This window comes from Sclerotinia sclerotiorum, genomic scaffold (assembly GCF_000146945.2).
Source record: "Sclerotinia sclerotiorum 1980 UF-70 scaffold_10 genomic scaffold, whole genome shotgun sequence".
Classification (NCBI taxonomy): domain Eukaryota; kingdom Fungi; phylum Ascomycota; class Leotiomycetes; order Helotiales; family Sclerotiniaceae; genus Sclerotinia; species Sclerotinia sclerotiorum.
In genome coordinates, this window is record NW_001820826.1 from 306,607 (window position 1) to 331,836 (window position 25,230).

The window sequence follows — 25,230 nt, forward strand, 5'->3', positions numbered from 1 at the left end:
TTCCTTCGTCGAAGTTTCGGATGATTATATCGACGATTTCTGTTTCCAGAATGTTGGATTAGGAAATCGTTTGTTTGGTCGTAGGAGATGGGATTTACACCATTGATACTGCTCATGGATGTGAATGTTTCATTGTTGGTGGTGAAACCATCAATGGTTCGATGAAGTGTTGGATGTTGGATTCGAGGCCGGAAAGTAGAGGTATTGAAGTAGCCTCGCTCTAGACGCCAGTACTTTCTTTCGAGATTTGCGCGGAGGAAATAGCTATGATCTGCTATTGTAGGAGCTGGTTCAAAAGATGTGGGGATGTAGGCGCTAATATTCATGTCCCTACATTCTACTTCGATTGCCTCCTCCCAATTTTTGGAAGTAGGTTGAGAGGTTATGTTTCTAGGTGTATCTTTATCGGAAACATAACGAATTATGGCTCGAACTTCATCAGCTGGATGGGCTGGTTTCTCAGGTTCTTTCCAACAATGAGTAACCATCCGTGCTCGAAGCCAAAAAGCATCAGTTGAAACCTGGTTTGTGTTCAAGATCATACTGTATCGTTGCGCAGGACCAATCATCATGCGAGTCTCATAAGATGGCATGATATCTGTGCCATCAACTTCAGTGATTGCAAACTCATGTTCGTCCAAGCTGACTTGAAACCAAGCAAATGCACCTGTATTGATGAATCGTAGTCGATGATTGGAATCTTCAATCAAATCGAATGAAGGAAGACTCGTTGTCGAGTTGTCACATGTTCGATGTGGGAGAAGTGAACAGTCTCGACTGTTAAGTCCATTGATCAATGCTCCATCGGGAATTGGTGAAGATTCGCTTCCAGGTTGAAGATTTTCGATTAGGAGTCCACTACTAAGCTCATGATAATAATCTTGGAGCATGACTACTCGATCTGTAGCATACGAAATTGGCTGTAAAGTCTTCTCTTTCTTAGAATGAATAACCAAGGGTCCATACACGCCATCAGCGATCTGTACAGCTTGATGTCCATGATAGTAGTAAGTGCCAGATTGACCCGTGACATTGAACTCATATCGAAATTTATGGCCTGGTGCAATGGGACATTGTGTGATGCCTGTAGTACCATCCATATGGTTCGTCCCATTTTGAAAGATACCATGAAAATGTATGGAGGTAGCATTAACACCTTGATTATCAACGTTAATAATCAAAGTATCACCCTCGTTACATTCAATCATTGGACCAGGAAATTGGGAGTTAATAGTTATCATAGGTCTGAAAACTCCATCTGGATTTGCTTCGATATCTTCTATGGTCCAATGATATGTTCGAACTTTTGGAGAGGCATCAAAATTCCAATTTGGATCTAATATGTAATCGTTTGCTGACCTACGGAAATCGGTGGGTGTTGTCTCTGAATAATCAATTATCGTGCTATCGTTAGGGATGAAAGCCCACGCTATCTTCATCATCGTGACTGTTGCTCCTATCACTGCCAAAAAAGATATGATTATCCACGAGAAGTTTGTCAGACGCCATATCTTTTTGACTTCGACCTCTTGTGATGGTTTATCTTTCTCGCCAGACAATAATCCTTCTTGATCTCCGTAATCATCTTCTCGCCTTTGCATCTCAACATCATCCAACGTATCGCTGGACCGCGAGGATTGATTTGCTGATAAATTATCCTTCTCGCCGGGAAATAACCCTTCTTGATCCCCATAGTCATCTTCTCGTCTCTCCATTTCAACATCGGCCAACGTTTCGCCGGCTCCGAAAGATTGTTCATCCGTATAGACGGACATGATTGAAGCTGTGGATGGATTCTGATCAGTCTTGTTCGTGGTGACGCTGCAAAGAGGTCAAGCATCCAAATCCTTGGAAGGTCTAGCGACGAACTTCGAAGTGACGCCACTGCAAAGACGTCAGGTACCGAAATTCTTGAAGATCCAACCACCAACGTCCAAGTTATGACAACGTGCCCTCCTAGTAAAAAAACAATAGTACCATTGATATGGGCGAGTCATTCAACAGGATGTCAGGATGTTTGCATCTGGAACCTACGAACAAGACTTTGGGACCGAAATGTTCCAAGTAACAAAAGCGATGTTATCATGAATAGAATGGCAAACTAAATCTGAAGCCAGATAACATTAGTGTACAACAGCATCAAAGTAAGCAGATCCATTGGTCTGGGCAAATGCCGATGGCAGAGATCCTCAAAGATGGGATTGGGATTAATTGTACAAGGAATTTAGTTGGAATAACCACCTACTACTCGAGTAATACAGTAACCAAAAACAAGTAGTATTGGTGGATGAGACTCAATTGGGTTTAATGAAGAAGAAATAGTACGATGCCAAATAATCAATCTAGGATGGATTAGGAAGGGATGTTAATAAATGTTCCCTCCTTTCATCCTCGCCAATGAAATCATAGCGTTACCCCACGAGACTAATAATAAGTTCCTAGTAGATAAGCATTTGAAGCATTTGAAGCATTTTAATATGGGTTCCGGGCGTTGTCAGACTGGCAGTGTTAGTTTTGGCAGTAAGTCGATCTTCCCACCTACCATTCTGATATTAGTTGCAGACTACAAGTCTAATGTTAACGTGTCTATAATTCCGCTTGGAATTGATAGAATTAAAACAAGTCTATTACGCCTAAAAATTCCTTGATTGATTCAAACCGTTTTCCGTCTTGAAGCTAGCTCTAGTATGTACTACACCTACCAATTTGTCATGTCCAACAGCAACAACTTATCGAACTCGTCATTACTTCAAGTAGTAGCAAAAACCGTTGAAAAAACATTCATTAGCATTCTCTAGTGTATGAGAACCATGACAAGTGCTTCAACTATACTGAATCAATCCAAACATCATGTGGGACATCAGGATGATCAATCAATGATTCATGATTGGTTACTTCTCCATCTTCAATGGCAAGAACCTTTGACTAACAAGGATATGTGGTACTACCTACCCACTGCATACGCTTTCCAGTGTTCGCATGAGAGGCCGATGCACAATAACTGCACAAGTGCAAAAAGAAAGACGATCTGCTAATCTAGGGGCAAAAAGTATCCCCCCTCCCCGCCATCCAAGAGAATCGGGACCAAAATGTAATCCTAAGGCCTGTCCAATTTACAGTTCTCAAAGTGCTCGTGCATCTATTCTATGGCTAGGAATAAAAGTAAATGGATAAATCGGATTTGTCCACTTCTTGATCTGGCAGGTGAAAATCCATACTCCAATATATGGCTTCCCCCGTAATATCACCTCAACTTACCATCATCCATCAACTTGATTCTTACAGGCTAAGAGTTTTCAACGGGATGCCCAGCTCTAGTCTTCTTGCACTGCAGAGCTATTGCGTAACGGTCTCTTTTCTTCATTTGTCGTTTGTTCAAAGGCCAAGGATGTTAATTCACTACTCACGTCCCACTCAGGTAGTTTACTCCAAGTTCCGGTAGTCTGGAATCACTAGCCACTATCTAGCTAGCTAAATACACAATTTGTTAGTTCGATAGTGTCGTGCCGGGAATTTATAGGAATCTGGACCTAGGCGATAGCGGCATTATTAGCTGAGCTGGAGATTATAAAGGAGTCATCACTCCCCAAGTACTCTTTCCTTCTTCACGCCGATCACTTCAGATTACTTCATATCCTTTTAAATTCTATAAACAATATCCAAAAACTGCAATAATACAGTCAATAAAATGAGGTTCTGCTTCGTCTATGCCATTTGGCTTGCGGCTACAGCCACAGCCGGAGCAATTGTGAACAGAGAAACTCCCTCCACCCTACCCGACGCTGCAACCGCTTCCCCAACTGCATCTGGCCACAAGGCTGTCCTCGCTGCGCAAGCAATTGCTAAGTCGAGAAGTCCTGTAAGCCACGTTCCCGGAAAAGCATTTGATCGATACGTAACTATCTGGTTTGAAAACACTGATTATGAAACCGCTGCTGCAGACCGTACGCTCCCCCCCCCCCCCAAAAAAATAAAAAAAAAGTTAGTTTTCCTATTTTCTTGGTTCTCTTTATATGAAACCTCTTGAGATATTTTCCAAAAGGGTATACCTGGAAAGCTATATGGGAGTAACTCATCCTAGTGAGCCTAACTATCTTGCAGCAGTTGGCGGGTAAGTTCGTATCCTTCACTAGATAATCCTGTTCCAATGGCTTACACAAATATAGTGATTACTTCGGTCTTGACGGTGACCCATTCATTGTTGTTCCTGAAAATGTTTCCTCGGTCGTCGACCTCCTTGAGGACAAAGGAATCACATGGGGATTGTACCAAGAAGATATGCCATACACTGGATACCAAGGGATGGATTGGCGCAACGAGGTTACCGGTGCTAACGCCTATGTTCGCAAACACAAGTAAGCAAACCTACTCACCAACACCCTCCAACAAACTAACACTCCACCCAGCCCTGAGGTCCTCTTCACCAACGTCGCCAACAAGCCTGAACGTCTCGAATTGATCAAGAACACCACCATGTTTGCCTCTGACCTCGCCGCAAACAAATTACCCCAATGGTCCTTCATCACCCCCAACATGACCTCAGACGGACACGACAGCTCCGTAACCGTCGCAGGCCAATGGCTCCAAGATTTCCTCGGACCCCTCCTCAAAGACCCCCACTTTATGAACAACACCCTCGTCCTCGTCACCTTCGACGAGAACGAAATCTACTCCCGCCAAAACCGCGTCTTCTCCATCCTCCTCGGCGACGCCATCCCAAAAGATCTCATCAACACCACCGACTCCAACTACTACGACCACTACTCTCAACTCGCCACCGTCCAAGCCAACTGGGATTTGCACACGCTCGGTCGCTTCGACGTAGGCGCCAACGTCTTTTCCTACGTCGCCCAGCTCACTGGCGACAAGGTCCGCAGCTGGACAGACGGCGCCTTGGAATCCCGTTTCTTCAATTACAGTTACCCTGGTATTCTCGCATCGAACGTAGGATGGGCTCCTCAGCCTGTACCAAATACCGAGTTGGTGGTTAATGAGAGAACGGTTTTGCCTGCTATTAAGAAGTATTGGGAGGGTAAGGATAAGGATACTATTTATCAGGGACAGTTGGAGATTCCGGATGGGTTGAATTTTGAACCTAATGCGTAAAGGCATAGGGTTCTGGGTGTGGGTTCAGAGTATTAGCTCTAGGGAGTAGGGAGTAGGAAATTTGTTTTGGGAAATAGGGAATAGGGTATCAGCTCTAAGGAATAAGCTCTGGGGAATAGGGGTTAGGGATTAGAGTATCAGCTCTAGGGAATAGGGGTTAGGAAATCAGGGTATAAGCCCATGAGAAAAGTTCCCAGCACAAGACAACGACACAAGGGGAACAAAAATATAATATAAAAGTTTGGTTTGGTTTGGGTAATATAATGGCAGCTGACGGACGGTATTTGTGTGAACGAAGTGAATGACTTCAATTCAATTACTACTGTAATAAAGAACTAAGCGAACGCGAAAGAGACTAGCTCTTTTAGTAAGTCTATATAAGACTTACTACTTTCAATATGTAGCTAGCTCTTTAGACAGAATACAATTAGACATACAGGACCTACGTAATCCGTGGGTGCTACGTCTTCCGTATCCTTCTCGTACCAACAGTATTCAATGTAGAGTAAACAGTACCTAGGTAACCTTACCTATCTACCTATTAGGTGTATACTCGAGTAGATAGATAGATAAATAGTGTAATGGAGAAGTATGTTGGATATTGAATATGCTGGGTTTTCTTGTAGTTTTACTTTACTCTTTGCTCTTTGCTCTTGTAATCTTCCATTCATCCAAAGCGTGAAGCATAAAAGGGGTGGCTGACTTTAGAGTACTATAAAAAGATAATAAGGTAATAAAATCTTATATCCTTTAAATTAACAGAATGAGTAAAATTTCCAATGAGCTTATGAGTAGAGAAAATAAGAATTCTTTATTGAGCGAATGAATAAATAAATAAATAAATAAATAAATAAATAAATAAATAAATAAATAAATAAATAAATAAATAAATAAATGAATGGTTATTTATATAATACTTACTTGTTAAGAAGCTATTCAATGACCATTTAATTATGTGACGGAAATCCCTGCTTTCCTCCCACCCTTATTATATAAGAAACCTCAGGTACATTAACCATGTCCACACATGATACGATTACTCGAGATTAGTATACGATTTAGGTGACCTGAGGATCAGATCCGGACAAGTACTAGGTATCAATGGTTATCGGTAAAGTAAGATCATTGGAGGGATAAATATGACTTCTTTTTGCCTAGCCATTGCGGCTAGGCCATTCATTTGTGTATATATAGAGTAGCTATCCGCATCTACAGGTGCTCTTCACCTGTAGATTCTAAGTTAAATACAATTGCTGGTTGTAACGATACTATACTGGAGGCAGCGGCTGCCTAAGGTTTCGTCTGGTTGGTAGTTGTGGGTTAAGGCTTTATCACTGGTCTTCACTTGGAAGTGAAGTCGTTACTAGATCAAGTAGAATGTAGGTAAACTAATTGATAACTAAGTTGAGCACGAAGCTCCTTAACTACGAGACTAAATGAATGTTTATATACCCTATATCATCTTTTGAGGACCCTTGGGACCCTAAGGTCCAAAAGGTCCTCAAGGTCCTCGAGGTCACGTGAATTAATGAATCGTGACACTGGTCTATAAACACCCTTTTGGTCACAAATTTTATAAATTAGATTTTTTAAATTAAGATTTATAAATTTGTTTATCGGTTTAAAACGAGAAGAGAAGAGATTTATAATGAAGTAATTTAATTAAATAAATAAATAAATTCATCAATTTATGATTTTGATTAAAATTATATTATTAATTTATTTATCAAAGATATTATTGAATTGTTACGAGGTTTGCCGTCTAGATCACGTGGAAGTGCTCTAGTGTCACGATTCACCTTTAGGATTAGTGTCCTGGGATAAAAGGGATCACGTGATGGAACCCTGGGAGCCTTCAGAGCTCCTAGAGGCTCCCTTTATTGTTCAGTATATAGTTAGAATAAGTTTCATAGTATAGGAGCTTCGTGCTCAACTTAGTTATCAATTAGTTTACCTACATTCTACTTCATCTAGTAACGACTTCACTTCCAAGTGAATACCAGTGATAAAGCCTTAACCTACAACTACCAACCAGATGAAACCTCAGGCAGCCGCTGCCTCCAGTACTAGTATCGTTACACTTAGGTGCACTCATCTTTATAAATCCACGCCAAGTTTAACATTGGGCTCTCACACGTATATGGAATTCGTGTTACATGTGAACTTTCATAAAAATCTGCGCAAAAAATATCTTTAATGGGGTATATCTCTTTTATCCGATTACGATTATATCAATCCCCGCCCTTTCCTCTTCTCTAAGCTGCTGTCGCCGGTTTAGCGACGCTATATGCCTTGAAGAAATCTGGATCATTTCCGGCTTCTTCTTTGACCTGTAATTTATTAAATTAGTTAGTCATATATCTTCATCAAAATGTACAAAGCGATATGGTAAAATGTATTCCGAAATGTGTTCCTCCACTCTCATCCTCAAGATGAATTCAATGGGGGTTAAACTTACAATATCTAGACCTCCTACAAGTTCTCCGTCCATCCACAATTGTGGGAAAGTAGGCCAATCTGCGAATTCCTTAAGACCCTGCCTAACCTCATCATCGGCCAAAATATTGAAAAAGCCATATTTCACCGAGTTTTCTCTTAGTAAAGCGACGAGTTGACGAGAGAAACCACACTGAGGTGCTGAAGGTGTTCCTTTCATAAACAGCATCACAGGAGCCGCCTTTACAAGATTGGATAAGCGTTCGTGGAGATCCTCTTTAGATGTTGGCTCTTGGGATTCGGTAGAAGTAGTAGGTGGAGTTGATGGTTCGGGAGAAGTATGGCTTATGCTTGGTACGGGTCTCAGAGATGTGCCGTTAGTGGAAGAGGTAGAATTGGCGTGTTTTTCAATGGTACTGCGCACTTTGGCGGCGTCACTGCCGGAGACGGTTTCAAGGACAGCGTTGTTGCGGGTGAGGACGAGGAAAGGGACTGCGGTTACGTCGAAGGCATCAGAGACGGAGATTACCTCTTCGGCGTTGATCGAAACCCAGGAGGTGGTAGGTGGTGTGGTTGCGGGGTAGGAGAGCGCGAGGGTACGGAGGACGACCGACCTTGTTGTGAGGTTAGCATGTTTGTTTGTTTGTTTGTTTGGTGTATTTCAACACGAGAGTAGAAAAGAATGATGGCGACAGATGCTGAGAGTCTTACATTTGCGCACATGGTGCTGCCCATGGTGCCTAGTGGTTGTCGCATTAGTCAATGGTCGAGAATGGGGAATGTCGGAGATGAATCGAGAGACATACATGAAAGCTGATTATCTGCAGAGTTGAAGGTGGCAAAGATTCAATATGCTTCTGCCATTCTTCCTCCGTTGTAATTTCTATAAGACTTGACATCTTGATGCTTTTCTCTGTTCGTAGTGGAGTGGATGTTTTTGGTGGGGGTGTTTTGCGGCTTTGATTTAAAAAACGCGGGTGTGCTGGAGATATTTGCTGGTCGGTAGTCTATGGAAGGTAGAACCGTATTGTCAATTGAATCAAGAGTGAATATATGAAGATTAAGTTAAATGGGCTTGGTTAACGAGAAAGAGAAGATGTTGTGATGTTGCGAGTCCGGAGATATATTTTCTAATCGCTATCAGGGTGGCTAGCTTCATCGCGTCATCTCAAGCGATAATTTTCTTAATCGTTCCATACAAATTGAATAATTACAAAAATGATTAATAATCAACCCTAGAATAAGATGATCAGATTTACGATAGTAATGTATATTTCCTTACAAACACTTTCTGTGATATATATCGAAACCAACTTTAGCAGCACCATAAAAAATATCAGATTTGTTAAAAATCATTCTTTGCCAACCAAATTCATATGGTCAAGCTACCGGTGAGCTTCGTAAGTGCATTTCCTTTTGTTTCGGGGAATTTTCTACCGGTGAGCTTACCAGTCCCATTTCCACGACCGATTACCCCACCTTTTTGCGACGCCCCTCATAAACCTGAGCCAAAACAATACAATTATGTTTGAATTATACCATAAAGCAGTCTCTGCTTTTCCTGCGACTATTACTACTACTATTAACTTTGCTTACCTATCCCATCCTGACGAATCCATCCTTGACTACCTACTGTCACTCAGATTCGAGCAGGTCTATGGGAATACTCGGCGCATCTTAATGAAGAATGAGCCCGTTTCCCCGTTCTCATTCATTTGAAGCTCTTGGAGCTCTTTCATTGAAAACCACATCGCCATGTGTTGTTGACACCAAATTCCCATCTCAAAAGCATTTTTCCAAAATTTCTCAATATTAAGTCTTACGAAAGATAGCTGCCGACATCTGATGACCTAGACACAGCTCATGCTTTAAGGACATGGGGTTTACCTTTCCACAGTTCCAGCTTTCCTGTGTCTTTCCTCGAAGGTCTTGGATCGATATGTCTCCACAATGACTGTTCATTCTGTTTCAACTTTTTGTCTCCCCGCGTTCCTTAGCCCTTTCAAATTACATTAATACCAACTTTACTTTCTCACTACTCTCCATGCGCCTATAAGAATCATGAAGTTCTTCAATTTTTTCCCACTTTATTCTTAAACACTTCTTTGGTCTCGGAATTTAAGCAGCTTAACAGGGCTGACTGCTTTTTCTTTTCTGTTTTTGGAGGGGGGTAGGGAGGATGGAAATTTTACGATATCTTGCCCCCATCATGAGCAAGAAGCTATCGGCCAATGTACCAAACAGGTAATATGGACCACAAGAGTTAAGAGCCACTCCAAGCCTCAAAGTGAAAGTGCACAAGATGATGTTTGAGTGTATATCATGAATAGATAGGCATCCGCTTGGATTCTTGGATGAAGGGAGACTCGAGGATATAAAACAATGCTTTTTCAGCATCGATTGCTCGTGGAGAGCTAAATATAGCATGAGAAAATCTGGATGGCAGTCATTCTGGAGGAATATGAGAAATGGCACAAATAAGATGATTTTGAAGAAGACGACCCTAATGCTGGCCAAAACCTGTTGGCCTACGTGCCCTTGTGTACGAGATACATAACAAAAAAACGTGGCCCACTCCGGCATCGTCACCCACCAGCAAAACAAAATTAAAAGCAAAAAACATACAACAGTAAGGATTCGCTGATGGTCACCCACTCAACTACTGATTTACCGATTTGAGGCTTGAGTATGGCAGAGCGGACGGGATGCCCTATTTTCCTCAATCTATGGCCGTATGTGCCAGTTTGAGAAGTATCTTGGTCTTTATACCATGATCTAGAAGTCTTGAAGAGTTTCATGCTCTTAGGCTTTAGAGATTCTGAAGGCGACTTGTATTCCTCGAGATTCCTGCCCAATCTTTGACAAGCTAAATAAATGCTTTCGAGGCACTTTGTACTCAAGGATTTCTCCATCATTCTCCATCGTTCTCCATCATCGCGGAGTAAGGTGATAACAGTCGGCAAAATGGCGGGTCTTCTTCGCATCGTATGTCATATGCTATCTAGGCATGGTAGCATTAGAGTTGGGGCTGGGCTTACCCTGGAATGATCAGTGCTGAGCCTAACCTCCAGGCTCCAACAAATGGGTGAGAACTGAAGATGAAAAGGTTTCAAGCGAATGCAATTTTAATGCTCGGTTTTCCCTGTGTCACCGATGCCGTAGCAAACGTGGAGCAAACGTGGTTGTTTGAATTAAAGGGGGGAGAAACGCAATGCTGCTTGATTGACATCTCGAAGCCAAGTCGGATATATGACGGGATGCATGCGAGATGGTTAAAGTGGCTGAGAGGACGTCCTGCTGCTTTAGATTAACAAGGATTTATATCAAGGATTAGTAAACAGCCACAAGCTGCATCACACGACCGGATGATGAAGCGAAGTCAAAGCAGCACTAAAGATAATATATTGGGACACTTGGATGGGTGACGATCGTGGAAAAGGTGGCTGAAGAAGCGCACACAAGGACCACTCGCGCCTTATAAGGATTAGACGGGATTAGACTGGGTAGACTGGGGAGGGTTAAAGCAGGGGAAGCTGAATGATCGTTGTATTAAATAGTAAATCTCTTTCAGAAGTGGCATGGAACAATGGCCGTGTTCCGGGTTGGCGCATGAGAAGGTACCTTTGTGTACCAAAGAGAGGAAAGAAAAAGCTGAGCCATGTTGATGAGGTGTTGGTTCTGCGCCTTCGATTTCAATTGCGCACTGCATGCTAGACCAATCAAAGAAGAAGAGCCAGCATAACTTCAGACATGAAATGAAATGCTGATGGTAGAATGTAAAAATACCTAGAACTCCTGCATCTATAAATCGTTAAGTTCCTCCTGTGAATGATACAATTGACTCGACCTTTTTTCTTATAATTATTGTTTTTTGAATCTAAATCAAACCACAACTTCATAAGCTTCAAAAGCCTCAAAGCTTAATAAGAGAAAAAGAGACCCAGCGTATCCACATCCATTCAAGAAACAAAAAAAAACAACTTGTTAACTTGGTGTAATAATCAATAATTGGTTGGTATTAATTTCTATTTCTAAACCTTTACACTCCTTGGCGTTGTCTTGAGCGAACATCCTTCCTACTCCGTCTTCTCTACTACTCCGTCTCCGTCCTACCGAGTTCTTAGTTCTTATTGATGATTCTAATCCCAATCTAACTTTGACTTTGAAGTTTGACCTCTCTTCTTTTCAACGTCAACTTAATCACATACCACGCACTCTCACACTTGATATCATCAATTAATCACATCAATCCATTACCACAGTGAGTTTGCGCATAGTTCTGACACAACTTCAACATCAACACGAGACAAATACTAACCAGGGACTTGTTTTCTCCTCACTCCAGATCAACAACATGTCAAACCAAGGTTACTACAATCAACAGCCCCAATATGGCGGACAACCTCAATACCCTCCCAATGTATGTTTTCGCATCTATATCAACTATCCTACAGATCTCCTCGAAATCTCTTGGATAAACTTGGCACATGGAATAGAATACAAAGCTGACACTTCGGTGATACTTAGGCTTATGGAGGACCACCACCACAACAAGGCTACTATCAACAAGGCCCTCCTCCTGTAAGTACATTCGCATATTCTCCATCTACTACACTGTATTTTATAATACGATGACGGTGATTTCGCCATCTCTGCGCCACAACGATGCCGAGAAGGACCGAGATGGCTTCACCGTCGCATTGTACAAATACAATATACCCTTGCATCTGAAAATATATTTGGCTAACGACGGTCTCCCTAGCAACAAATGCAATATCAACAACAACCTCCCCCAAAGAGCTCCGGCGGTGGACAAGGTTGTCTAGGTGCTTGTTTGGCAGCTCTCTGTTGTTGTTGCGTAATGGAAGAGGGTTGTGAACTCTGTATTGATTGTATGTTCCTTTTACCCACCCAAACTTGCGAATGACAGCCCACTAACCCTCCTGTCACAGGTGCCGAATGTTGTTAGAGCCAGTAGCCTCCTAACCCCCTCGCATACTCCGCTACTTCGCAGGCGACGCCACCCGAAATCGCCCAACACATCGCGCAACTCCACACCTCCATTGTCGCAAACCAGGAGAACAAAATCGACGGCCTCATACTTGCCGATAATGAGTTCCCCTCCAGCAAAGCCAGCAATGATATAATATCCTCCACAAATACATCTCAAATCGACATCGCCAATCAAATCACCTTGTTTATACACCCACATGGTTGCAGTAACCGATTGGCTTCCACACGCATATTTCCTTCCTCTCTTCACGTAGTTTTTTCATATTCTTGCAGGTCTGAGTCTCTTTTCGGCTGGATCACCAGTTTTTCTGCTTCCAGCTAGTTTTTAGGGATGGTTGGATTGGATGGTTAAGATAAGATAAGATAATGAATGACTTTTATTTAATAATTTATGTGCTCTTATTATTACGAAGTAATCTGAAGCGTCAATGTTGTGTCATGGCAAGCTTTAGGTTTATCATTAGAGTGATGCTGCAATGAGAGTGTGAATACGGATGCATGAACAGTAAAAATAGCCATGAACAATCTGCTAAAAGAAACCCAAGCACAATTCATTCAAATCAGTCACAAAGCACAAGACCACATAGTACACAATACACGCTAGCAATATCGATGAACGAAATTTCAATCCTCTTTTATCTTTTATAGAGACCAAAACCAAGACCACCGCTTTTTTCTTAGCTACTGCTGCTGCAGTTACTACTTACAAAAACATCCATCCCTCTCTCCCTCCATCCATGCCTGCCTGCCTACCTGCCCGCTTGCCACACCTCATCTACAAATCTCCTGAATTTTTATGAAGTTCAGATTCTTGACTAAACCTTCTCGGACATCAGTCGCTCGGATTGATTGCTCCGCACTGCTTTTAGTTGCTTTGCTTCGCTCAGCTGGTATGCATAACCTATGTAGGTATCTATTGATCAAGCTCTACATAGTTTGCTGGGAAGAGACCGGAATGTCCATTGTAGTGACCGAACCACCAATCATCATCTGGGAATTCCTGTATGGTGTTAGTGTTTAGTCTTTGATTTGAAACGAAAAGGGAGGGAAAGGGATGAAGATAAATAAAAAAAAGGATGGAAACTTACCAAATCAGTAATTGTAGCGCCTTCAGGGAAACTCAATTCATTATCCTCGGCTGCTTCATAATCATATTGTGTAGTAGCGGTAGGGCCAGCAGCATGAGCAGGTGCAGCAGGTGCAGCAACCGGAGCTGCAGGAGCTGGGGCAGGAGCTGGTGGTTCCGGCTCAGCGTAATGAGTTGGAACTGGTGCTGGAGCTGACTCTTCGCCTTCTACTAGCTCCACGTAGTTGCTTGGGAAGAGGCCACTTTCGCCTTTGGAATTGGTGCCCATCCACCAATCCTCATCGACCATTTCAATGTTGGTGACGTATTCACCTTCGATCAATTCCAATTCATTGTCTTCTGCTTTCTCATAGTCATATTGAATCAATGCGCGTTTACCGCTAGCAGCGGAAACTTCGTTAACCATAGGAGCATTGTGCCCGAATGTTTCAGCGGCCACGGCTGCTGCTGCACCACGCGCTGGGTCATGTCCAGCGGGTTCCTCGGTAAGGTCTTCCTCATGGGGGACGTGTTCAATGGCTTGCTCTAGCGTCGGGTGATTGTGAAGTTCCTCTGGCGCTTCCATTTCTTCAGGTGCTCTTCCACGTGCTACTGGCATAGCAATACGAACGGGCGACGACTCGCGCTCTGGTTCCTCTTCTGGTTCTGGTGTTGGGGTGCGGGGAACGGGAGGAGGTGCTGGAATATTTGGTCTGGCCTGCTCCTCCTCATCATCGACAGGTGGAGGGCGTGTTGGAAGGCCAGGCATTGGGATTGCACCGGGTCTACTGGAAGCGTTGATAGGTGGAGGTGGTGTAGATTGATTTTGATCTCCGGTAATTGATCGTGGCATCGCAGGTGCACCCATGGGTGCCTGTCCTCCCTTAAATCGATCCCTGATAGCATTGATGCCTCCAGCTGGAGAAGCTGGGGCTTCTTGCTCAGGTTCTGCTTCACCGGTTCTCTGTTGATCTATACTGCCCGTAGCGGATTGTCCGGTAGGGTTGGTGGCCACAGGAGCCCAAGATTTGCCAGTGTATCCACTTTTCCATTGGCCTCCTCCACTTGGTTGGCTTGCAATAGGTGCTGGCACACTCTGGGGAGGTGCCTCTCCAGCACCGCTGAGACCTCTTTCTCTAGCTTTTTTTTCTGCCCAAATTTGAGCGGGAGTCTTGCCTCCTTCATCAGCGAATGTTCTACTTGCTGCGCCGACGGGAGCAGATGCTGCTGGAGCTGCCGGGGATTGTATGCCAAAAGTTCCTGGAGTTGGGGCTTTCGTTCCGGCGAAGCTATTCGCGGTGGAGCCAAACCTATTTGCAACCTTTGGCTTTGGGAGGGTCGTGAGGCGCTCTGATTGGGTGAAAGCCGCAGACCTGTCTGCAAGGGATCTGGATGGTTCGTCGCTGTTTGGCGCAGAACTAGTAGCGGGAGCCTCATCGACAGGCTTTTGTGCTTTGGCCCTAATCGCAGCGATATCCACTTTACCGACTGGTTCGTATGCTCCCTTAACTATCGTCGGCCTATCATCACCGCTGCTCTTAGCCTGAGCGCGTAATGCTGCAATGTCTACTTTGCCGATTGGTTGATAGCCTCCTTTGACAACGTCTGAGGCAGCTCCACTGTCTGCCCCGCCGCCATCGCTAGATCGCGAGGCGGTTGGCTGTTTGGTAAGTTCTGCCATGTTAACTTTTGTGGGTTTGTATGCGGGCTGAACCTTTTCGAGTTGTGTTCGGGTGACTTGTGGCGCATCTGCGCCCCATCCATCCCCATCTACGTTGTCATTCTGACTTGTCCTCGACCTTGAGCCTGCTAATGGATTGAACCCAGACACACCGCCCGGCCGTGTAGGAGTGAATACGGGTTTAGCCTTTGGAGGAGGAGGACCAGAGGAAGGCGGTGGTGCCGAGCCTGCCGAGTATTTCGCGCCCGATGCATCTGCTACTTTCTGCACAATACTTTCTGGTGCCAAGTCGGATTCTGATCGAGCAGTTATTTGAACATGATAACCCTAGCATGATGTATGAGTATGAATGAAGATAAGATATTCAGATGAGTACCAACGTGAAGAATCTTAGATACTGCTGCAAGGTGGCTTGTGAAATAGCCTTTTGTTCGCTCAGGAACACCTTCACCGCACTATAGGTCGTGTTAGTACCTCCTATTCTCTCGACGCTCTCTTGAATTGTGCGACTAACCCATCCAATAAGGACATATTTCGGAAGTGTGGTATTCGGATCCTTGACTTTGACAAATGCGAATTGAACTCGTCCTTCAGAGAAATCCTCAATTAAGTCGATAAGCTCTCCCTCTGCGGTCCCCAGCATTAGATGATTTACTTGAAACTATCAAGAATAAAGCGAACATACCTCCAGTGCTCTGCACCTTTAGTACACTCTCCTTCCCGCCGCTATCTTGTTGAAAAGCATTTACGAGAGGAGCTGATACCGAGAACAAAGCCCACTGCCCATAGGTTGGGCTGGACGCCGCCGCTCCGGAAGGTGCAGCAGAATTGACCACTCCGGTATATGAGGATTTAATTGAAGGGCCATTCGTGGAAGTATTGAGAGATGCCATATTGGCAATAGGGAGGCGGGGTAAATAGAAGTTATATGATTTGAAGATGGAAAAGGGAGAGGTTGTTGAGAGGTGATTTCGGATGGTAAATGTACTGTGCTGAAGTGGTAGTGGTAGTGGTTGTTGCAATGGTTTGTGCTCAGGCTTGTTCAAGCTATCCTGTGTCCTGCCTGTATCGTCATGTCCAAACAATAGATGGCTGGAACATGGGTCGCATTGCTAATGATTACATAAGCACACTATCAATTTGACCGCCACTAAGATCTAATCTTTGCTTGACCAACCAAATTATCGACCGCCTCACTTTCTCATGCCCTCTTATTTGCACCACCCACCACAATTAATAAAGATCTATATCTACCTACATAAAACAAAACATCAGGAGCGCAGCATATTATATTTGAGAAAGGTTCCAATATTCTCTCTTACATTGACTAGACATTCGACTGTACCTCCATTCCTTTTTGTGATAGCAATAACCTATTCCTCCCTTCTATCAGATGACGGTCGCACAGCATAGCTTATCTATAGCTTGCCCTGTCTCGAATTGAGGCTGGATTCTTTCTTGGAAGCAGATTCCTTATAAAAGCCCCTCACAACAAACTTCTGTTCCTCCTAACCCAGTCGCATAGTTACCACTATATCTACCTTGGTCATTGCGGTTTGAATTCAAATCTGCAAAGTTTTTGACAAGTGTTAATTTCCTTATTCTCTCTTTTTTTCTCGAGAACTTGATACATACCAAAAAAAAAAGAACCAAGGAACCAAACTTGGTTCAAAATGGATACGCCGGGCAGCGATATACCTAGTGGGAGTACAGGTATATCCACTACAGATACATCTACTGCGACATCTCCTAGGCATTATATTCCCAGTGGCAGCTCAAACGAAAAATTATCCCATAATAAACATACTATTTCGATTATTGAGAACGACGATTCGGCCTCAGATGTTTCAATGTCTGCAGATTCTGACGATGAAGATGAAGATACCTTGACTAGCCCGGCCATACAATTCAATTCGAATACACAACTTCCGGAACGAACCAATGGTACCATTTTGCCGTCCTCCCAGCCGGAAACCTCCAGGAAGCGGAAATATTCAGAATCCACAGAGGATTATTCAAATGGCCACATTGACAAGACAAAGATCCTTGAGGAAATGCGCAAACGTCTTAAACCAGATGACACACAGGACCATTGGAGAAGTGAGGGCCAATTACATGTAGACCGGTCTGTTCTGCCAGCTGAGATTTGGCATCACATTTTCACTTTCACTCCTCCTAAAACTTTGGGTAACTTGTTGCAAGTAAACAAGTCTTTTAATACATATCTTGATCCTTCATCAGATAGCTCCATTGTTCCCCTTTCAAAATCTTCTGTTCAAGTATTAAACCCAGATGCCATTTGGCGAGCCTCTAGACGTGCTTTTAAACCTCTCATGCCTGTTCCTTTAGTAGGAGAGACTGAGCTTGATATGTGGAGAATTTCTTGTTCTAGCTCTTGTCAATTCTGTAGCAAGAAAAGTCCATTTACCAATGTTGTGCGATCGGACCCATGGCATCTTGGTCCAGGTGAAAATGGAGTCATTCCTGTCTGGTCATTCGCAGTAAGATCTTGTGGAAATTGTCTTCTACAACATGCTGTTAAGGTACAGTCTCATATTTTCTTTTGTTCATACCTGGGGCTCACTAATTCGCGCCCAGGAGATTGATTTATTGTTGTCCTCATCAATCCCATCACTGCTGATGCCAGCCCTACCATTCGTATTTCTCACTAATGAGCTCCATGTCATTCCCGCAACAGCATTGCAGAATGGTCAGCCCCCTTCAACTACTCAAATTACGAAATATTACTTCAAGAAGCATGTTGAGGATATCAAGGAAGAATTTGAATCCGTCAAAGCTATGGGTTCAGCGACCATAGAAGAATGGCTCAAGGGTCTGGAAGATCGTGGTAAGGAACGGCGTAATGACGCAGCCCGATGGGAAAGATGGGAAGCAAGTGGTGGCATTGTTCGGATGAAAACTCCAGAGCAAAAACATCACTCAAAACAAATACCTGCAGCACTTATCCCGAACAGCGATCTTACTCATGCACAAGGGCAGCCAAATTTAACCAACGGTTTTTCAAGATTGGCAAACCATACACCTGTCACTCATCCATTACCTCAATTACCTAAATCGTTACCTGCGATACACACTTCTTTCCGTAAGCTATTCATGTTGCTAGTCTTGCAATTCATTCCATCCAACAGAGACTGACACCTGGCCATAGCAGCGAATATTCCGCAACCGCGATACGATTCGCCTTCACAAAATATGTATTCTGCATACACACCTCGGTCAAATCAACAGCCAAGGCATGAAAGGACCAAGGAGGAAGTTGCGGATCTGAAAGCGATGCGAAGAGCTGAAATCGAGCGAAGGTGCTTATTGTTAAATCCTCCACTAACAGCAAATGTTCTAGCCCATATGAGCTCATTCCAGGCAGCTATACAAATAATCCAACCACTGAATGATGGTGCCTGGGAAGTATTGAAGCCCAGACTACTATCACAGAGAGAGGAGGCCGAGCAGCGCGAAAATGACCGGATTGCACAGTCCCGAGTAGTTGAGGAGCGATCCGATGAGCGACGTTTTCAGGATAACCAAGTCAAACCGGAATACAAGGATGCCATTGATAGAGAATGGGATGATGTCCAAGCCCCACTCCGGGCTCGAATTGGTGCATATGCTGATGAAACGATCCATGCTGGCTGGAACGATGGTGCTAAAGTGACCAAAGAATCTAGTCCTAGATTTGCTGCAGATGTCCTGATCTACGTCCGGAAAAGGTTTTATGCCGAAATCGCCAAGGATGATACTGCCGTGCGGGCAACAGGCCAAGAACCACCGTCAGACCCGCCGATGGGTCCTTACACTCGCAAGCTAACGTTGGAAAATATGAAATGGGTATTTGATACCAAAATAAAACCTCTAACTGAGCAGTATAATAAGGAGCTCTTTCTTTGCAACGTCTGCGACAACAATTTCAAGTATTATGGCTTCGAGGGCGTTATTCAGCATTTTGCTGCTAAGCATACCAATTCGTTCAGCGTTGGCACCATAGTTGTTCACTGGAAGTCAGAATGGCCAGAATACCCACCGTTTTGTCCGGATCCTAATGCCCGGATTAAAAAAACCTACCCTGTCTTTCCTGGGCCGAGTGCCGCTGCTCCTTATCTCGGTTCGAGTGGGTATGCCAGTTACCAGCAAGCCGTCTCCGCTACACCCAATTCCGGAGTTTACCAGAATTCATATTATGGCCATTCTCAATATGAAGATCAATTCACGGTCCCTCAACCTGGTCCGTATGTGCCGCAACAAACGTATCAAGATCCTATTCAAGGCTATTCACAATATTCTGCACCGCCATTGACTGCCATGACACCTGGTTACAGCGACTCTAATCAGAACTATCCACAGCCTGGTTATGGGAGTTCTTACCAGACGTCAACTCAGCAGGGCTATGCGTCTCTTGCCCCTAGTCAGATGTATTCTACACCGATAACTGACAGCAACGTCCAACAGCCATCATATGTTCCCCAGAGCGCCCCATATTCCACCTCGTACAACCAACCTTCAGTCTATTCTAATAGCAACTACTCACAAATTTCAACGTCCGTAACGCAACAAGCACAACCTCAGGTTTCTCCACCACAACAGACGGATGAGTACAAGGCCCAGCTTCAGGAGCTTAGTCGGGATGCCAGGGCTATTTGGGACTCAATGATTGGCGTGAAAGAAGTTCCTGGTAGTGTAAAAGTATACACCATTCTCTATCACATACTGAAAAAGTTCCGATCCAAGTTTGGACAAAATCCACCACTTTCTATGATAGTTGATGGATTATCCAGTAACAAGGACATGCGACCTGTTCGAAATATCAACGGGCTTTTGTGCCGCGCTTGTGTACTAGGTATGGCAGGTTCTGTTACTTCTTCGAAGCCTGATAAGAAACATTTTTCGTTCCCTCAACTTGCCATCCACTTTCGCACAATTCATGAGGAAGGGGTGCCTTCGAATTTTATCGGCCATTTTCCAGATTGGACGAAGGATATGGTTGAACTTCCCGATCGGGCGAAAATGTCTTCCGTTTCAACCGCTCCAGGAATGGACGATCGAAAGCTTGCGCTCTTTTCAGAAGCTCTCCCGGAAATTGCTGCGACTCCACCACCGAGCAAGGATACCATGACTCAACGAAATCCATCGTGGCAACCAAAAGTTGAACCTCTAAGTCAAGAAACACCGCTTTGGCAGCGGACTCCATATGCCAATCAGGACGTAACTGAAGCACTAGCACCCTCGCAAGACAATCATCGAAAATATTATTCCACGCTTGCAGACACTCGAACTTCAGACACAGAATCGGTCTCTGCCACAAACGATAGTAATCCATATGGTTCACGGCACCCGCGAAATGCACGAGAACGCAAAGGATCACTCAACGCCACATCAATGGCCGCATCCTCCCTCCATGAAAAGGATCACCAAATATTTCAGGATAAGAACGTTGATCTTCGCCGTCCCATAAAGCCTGGATCACCTCTCGTATCATATGCTAGGCCAGATGAAGATTATAGCCGCCATGCCGCCCGTGACGAAGCTCCAATTTATTCAGACAGGAAAAGTCGGTATAGAGGGGAGAACAACGAAGAACACAGACCTCGCTACGAACGAACCATTAGGACCTACGATGACCTAACTACTCCCATTCGAGAGTATGCAACTGTTAGCTCTCAATCATATAAATCAAATCGACAAGATGAACCACTGTCCGCCGTCTCGGCTGTGTCGAAAGATCCGTTATTACCCCAATACAGGGCATTAGAGGATGCAACATGCCAACAAAACCGTATCTTCGAAGTTGTAGCTCAGATCTCTCAGCAGGCACAGCAAGCGCGCGGGAAACAGACGGCAATCCGTGATGGACCTGCTGAGATTGGTTCGGAAGAAGGCGAGTTGCAAAGAGAAACGATTGCGCAAGCTAATCGTAAGCGGACGTCGGATCAGGCCACCAATGACGCAGAAAGGTTTCTGAGCGAATTTCAATCGGAAAAGCGTGCTGAAGTAGCTAGTCAAAGATTTGAGCAATCAACACGCCGCAGAGAGGATATTATAGAGCCAAGATGGGAAGCAGAACGTTTTGAAAGCATGCGGCAGAGACGCCCCTTGTCATTAGAATCTCAGCAACGTCTTCGGGAAGTTTACAATGATGACTTACCCGTATCTGGTCGACCTATATATGTGTCCGATGAGCAAGGGGCTTACAATGGGTATTACACACAAGAGCGTCCATCTCAGACTCGACAAATTCGAGCTTACGCTACGGATGATCGATATGCCGATCCGATTTCTGAGCAAATGGCTGCAGAAGAGCGATCTCCCGAGACTATTGACAGAAGATACGCGAACAACGTAATTTACCGTGATGAAGGACAAGGAAGTCACGGCGCTCATCGCACTCCGAGTAGGTACGCTCGATATGAGAGCGTCAGATTAGACAATGATCGAGCACGTTCAAGGTCACCAATATACGTTAAGGTGGGTGCACAATCTGGTCAGTATGCTGAGCGCAGTCCAGACGCTCATCTCTCTCGACAAGAACCCATATATCGCACGCGGACACCAAAGGAAGAAATTATTTATGAGAGAGCTCCTCGCCAAGAGTATTACCGTGTCTATGCCGATGAGCCTCGACCTCGGCAAGCTTATGAATATGTCCAGTACGATTCTCAGGGCCCTTACATCGTACATAGGTCTGCCCGTCGAGAACATGAAACAGTGTATGCAGCATATGAGGAGGAGCCACACTCGAGACAGCCCCTTTATGAAACACGCCCAGCTGTTGGTCGTGCAGATCCTGCCTATTACGAAGAATATGACCCTCGACATCCGGAGCCACCACCTGCTACCTCAAATCGCCAAGTTCGATACCAGTAATTTTTGTTTTCCCTCGTAAGCATGGAGAATTTGCATTACCACTGTAACAATATGCGCTGCAAGGTCTGTTTAGCGTGAATTTTACCTTTTTTGCATCTCACAACTTTCATATTTTTTGCTTTGTTCTTCACTGAAGAATCTTCGTTGGCTGGTAAATAACTTTTCTATTTTGTGTATCATCTTTTTTTTCCTCGTCATAACAAGTCATCAACATGTACAACAAAATGCAGTTCTACATCGTCTAGATTACTCTAAGAGCAATCTTTGTCCTGAAAGGCAGGTCATAGGGTATGGCGTTTATAATTCTGGTATATTCAAGTTTCTTAGAAGGGAAAGGGATGATGATGAAATTTTTATGTTTTACTCTTAACGAAAAGCATTGTATCGATAGGCAAAGTAATACATTAATCTGAAATGAAAATTCTTTCATTCTTTTACTCGCATTTCTTCAATCCAATCTTATTACTGTACATCAAATAGTGCTTTGATATGACGGTAAAAATAACACTTGTTCATGTTCCATTCTGATTTGACTGCAAGAATATATCAGTAATTATGATATTATAGAAAGATTCACTATCAACTCCCACTGAGGAATCAGAATGACTCAATTTTGACTCCCAGCAAAAGTGACACATCGCATTTTAGCATGCATACAAATTCTTGTTATAATGCTATTTTCCTATTTTATTTTCATTCCCACCCTCCATCCTATCCTTACTTTAGAATCATAGCTTCGAATATTAAGTGGGTTCTTGGAGAATTTAATAATTAATCAACTTTCTCGAGATTAGTAGGCTTTGCCTACTGCAGATACTTGGCTGGTATGATACTTTGCTGGTATTAATCCCTATTGGATACTCAGAGGTTTGCTTTTGCGTGAATCTCTTCGGGTTGGATTTTAAAAGTTGTTTGGTTGGTGGTTCTTAGGCCTTGGGTAATACTTTTCGATTAGATAATTATCCGAGGATATATCACTGAGGAACTGATACAGCATATTCTTATTTTTTTATCCCTCAGCTTGAGACGTTATTAATTACTTGGTTACATCGTTTCCGTCCGATTATACATAAAATTTATATTATCCTCTTCCAGACGGGAATCACTCATGTTGTTATATCGGAGATTCGACTCATCGGTGCTAATTACTCAACGAACGCATTACGGCTCCATGTACAATCGTGCATCGAATCATATTCCTCAAACCTACAGTGCGAATACACGGAAAATCTCAAATCGTCTCTATAACTCCATACCTTAGCTTACAAATCACGTCATATTACATCGAATTTTGAATCTCAACTCCGAAAATGAATCTCCTCTGCATAACAGCTCTTTTTCTCCTGGCGCGTTCATTGCTTGGTGATTCGCCTGGTTATTCTTCGGGGGGATAGTTGTAGGGAGAGGGGTGGGAAGGGGGATAGGAGAGGGGATAGGGGGAGGGAGAGGGAAAGATATAGGAATAGAAATAGAGATAGAGATGGAGATAGGGACAGAAGAAGTGATAGGGATGAGGAAGTGATAGGAATTATAGGCGAAGAAGTAGCAGCCGATATGCGTGTGGAAGGAGGGAGGGGGTGGAGAGTAGGAGCGGGAGTGGGAATAGTGATCCGGAGGGAGATTGGGTGAGGAATAGGGAAAGGGAGATAAAGGAGGGGCAGAGGCGGAGAGAGGAGAGTGAGAAGGAGAGGGGGAGGGAGAAGGGAAGGCTGGTGAGTTGGAAGGAGAGAGAGGAGAGGGAAAGTGAGAGAGAGGAGAGGAGAAGGGAGAAGGAAAGGGGAAAGCAAAGAGACAAAGAGAACGAGAGAGAGAAGGGAAAGCTAGTGAATTGGAGAATTTGAGTAAGAATATTTTGGGATTGTGAAAGTGGCGAGTATGAATGGTGATAGCAGGAGGAGGATGGGAAGGAAGGGCTAGGTGAATTGGGTGATAAGAATAAGGGAAGTGTGATGATGAAGATGAGGATAAAGTTACGATGGATTTGGGAATAGATCTTGGATATTAGATATTAAACGTTGACTTTTGCTTTTGCTTTTGCCTTTGCCTTGAGTCTAGAGTTTAGAATGAATAAAAATGAACAAATAATTATATCAATAGATTTAAGAAGAAGAAAAAGAATAATTGATATCCTGAGGGAGTATTAAAAAACTTAAAAGTAAAGAATAGTTTATATAATAGATGTAATGGGATTTGATTATATATTAGATAGATAGTTTATCATAACTCCTAAACATTTAGAAAAAAAATCAAAAAAATCAATAATTATCTAATTATCTATTCATCCATTATATCTTCAAATTCGAATTCAAATACAACACCAATCAATCATATAAACACAACAAACACAACAAACAAATAAACATCTAATAATATAAAATATTCTATTCCACTCCACCCCAATACACTTCCCTCCAGTCAATCAATCAATCCATCCATAATCCTACAAATACATCCAGAACATTCAGAACGAACACCAGCAAATCACCCAGCAAATCCCATCTTGCAACACATAAACACCATCATCATATTAAACAACAACTCCCCAAAAACACCACAAAACTCCCAAAAACACCTACCAATACATACATACATACATACACACATACCTATCTATATACAAATACACACAACGTAACATGAAATAACTCCAAACACAAAACACAAATCCCCAACCCTCCAAATTGAGGTTTAATTCATTGAATTCACACACCGCTCCCCAAGTACAAATAACGACAAACAACGCTAACTAACCATGCTTAAGTCTATAAGATAAACCCATCACATCCCATCAACATACAAACTCCAAAATCATCAAAATTATATGCCCAGCAGAATAAAATCGATCTAAGGTATCATAATATCATAGCATGCCGTGATTCACCCAAAATCTCCCCTCCCAAGTAAAATTAAATAATAGCTTTTTTGTACAGTTGATTCAAATTTCGCCTCCAAAAATTATTCCCCCATTACTCAGATATTTTCTTATCCACATTATTTTGATGTTTATCGGAGGTACTCCATTTTGAAAAGCCCCCACCACTAGCTTTAGGGC

At 43.4% G+C, this 25,230-nt stretch overlaps 6 protein-coding genes across 6 annotated transcripts in view; 3 read left to right on the top strand and 3 right to left on the bottom strand.

Moving 5' to 3' along the window:
- Nucleotides 1-1,775, bottom strand: part of SS1G_07638 (hypothetical protein) — a gene marked incomplete at both ends in the record, with an annotated part of 2,202 nt that extends 427 nt beyond the window's left edge. Inside the window, 2 exons of the mRNA XM_001590964.1 lie at nt 99-1,303; nt 1,364-1,775. Of these exons, the coding sequence (XP_001591014.1) occupies nt 99-1,303; nt 1,364-1,775 (1,617 nt within the window). The remainder of the gene's footprint in view (nt 1-98; nt 1,304-1,363) is intronic.
- A 1,913-nt stretch (nt 1,776-3,688) lies between these two features.
- Nucleotides 3,689-5,106, top strand: SS1G_07639 (hypothetical protein; the record flags this gene model as incomplete). Its single annotated transcript, XM_001590965.1, has 3 exons — nt 3,689-3,981; nt 4,167-4,355; nt 4,407-5,106. 3 exons carry the CDS (start codon nt 3,689-3,691, stop codon nt 5,104-5,106), a joined length of 1,182 nt encoding a protein of 393 aa, XP_001591015.1.
- Nucleotides 5,107-7,361: 2,255 nt separating this feature from the next.
- SS1G_07640 (hypothetical protein) lies at nt 7,362-8,441 on the bottom strand (the record flags this gene model as incomplete). The annotated part of the gene is made up of 4 exons (XM_001590966.1): nt 7,362-7,436; nt 7,565-8,156; nt 8,254-8,282; nt 8,349-8,441. 4 exons carry the CDS (start codon nt 8,439-8,441, stop codon nt 7,362-7,364), a joined length of 789 nt encoding a protein of 262 aa, XP_001591016.1.
- Nucleotides 8,442-11,896: 3,455 nt separating this feature from the next.
- Nucleotides 11,897-12,511, top strand: SS1G_07642 (hypothetical protein; the record flags this gene model as incomplete). The annotated part of the gene is made up of 4 exons (XM_001590967.1): nt 11,897-11,962; nt 12,070-12,123; nt 12,305-12,434; nt 12,495-12,511. The coding sequence occupies 4 exons, from the start codon at nt 11,897-11,899 to the stop codon at nt 12,509-12,511; spliced, it is 267 nt and encodes an 88-aa protein (XP_001591017.1).
- A 957-nt stretch (nt 12,512-13,468) lies between these two features.
- SS1G_07643 (hypothetical protein) lies at nt 13,469-16,195 on the bottom strand (the record flags this gene model as incomplete). Its single annotated transcript, XM_001590968.1, has 5 exons — nt 13,469-13,555; nt 13,644-15,629; nt 15,683-15,757; nt 15,817-15,929; nt 15,988-16,195. 5 exons carry the CDS (start codon nt 16,193-16,195, stop codon nt 13,469-13,471), a joined length of 2,469 nt encoding a protein of 822 aa, XP_001591018.1.
- Nucleotides 16,196-16,975: 780 nt separating this feature from the next.
- On the top strand, nt 16,976-22,178 carry SS1G_07644 (hypothetical protein; the record flags this gene model as incomplete). The annotated part of the gene is made up of 3 exons (XM_001590969.1): nt 16,976-17,768; nt 18,001-18,405; nt 18,664-22,178. The coding sequence occupies 3 exons, from the start codon at nt 16,976-16,978 to the stop codon at nt 22,176-22,178; spliced, it is 4,713 nt and encodes a 1,570-aa protein (XP_001591019.1).
- Between the last annotated feature and the right edge of the window lie 3,052 nt (nt 22,179-25,230).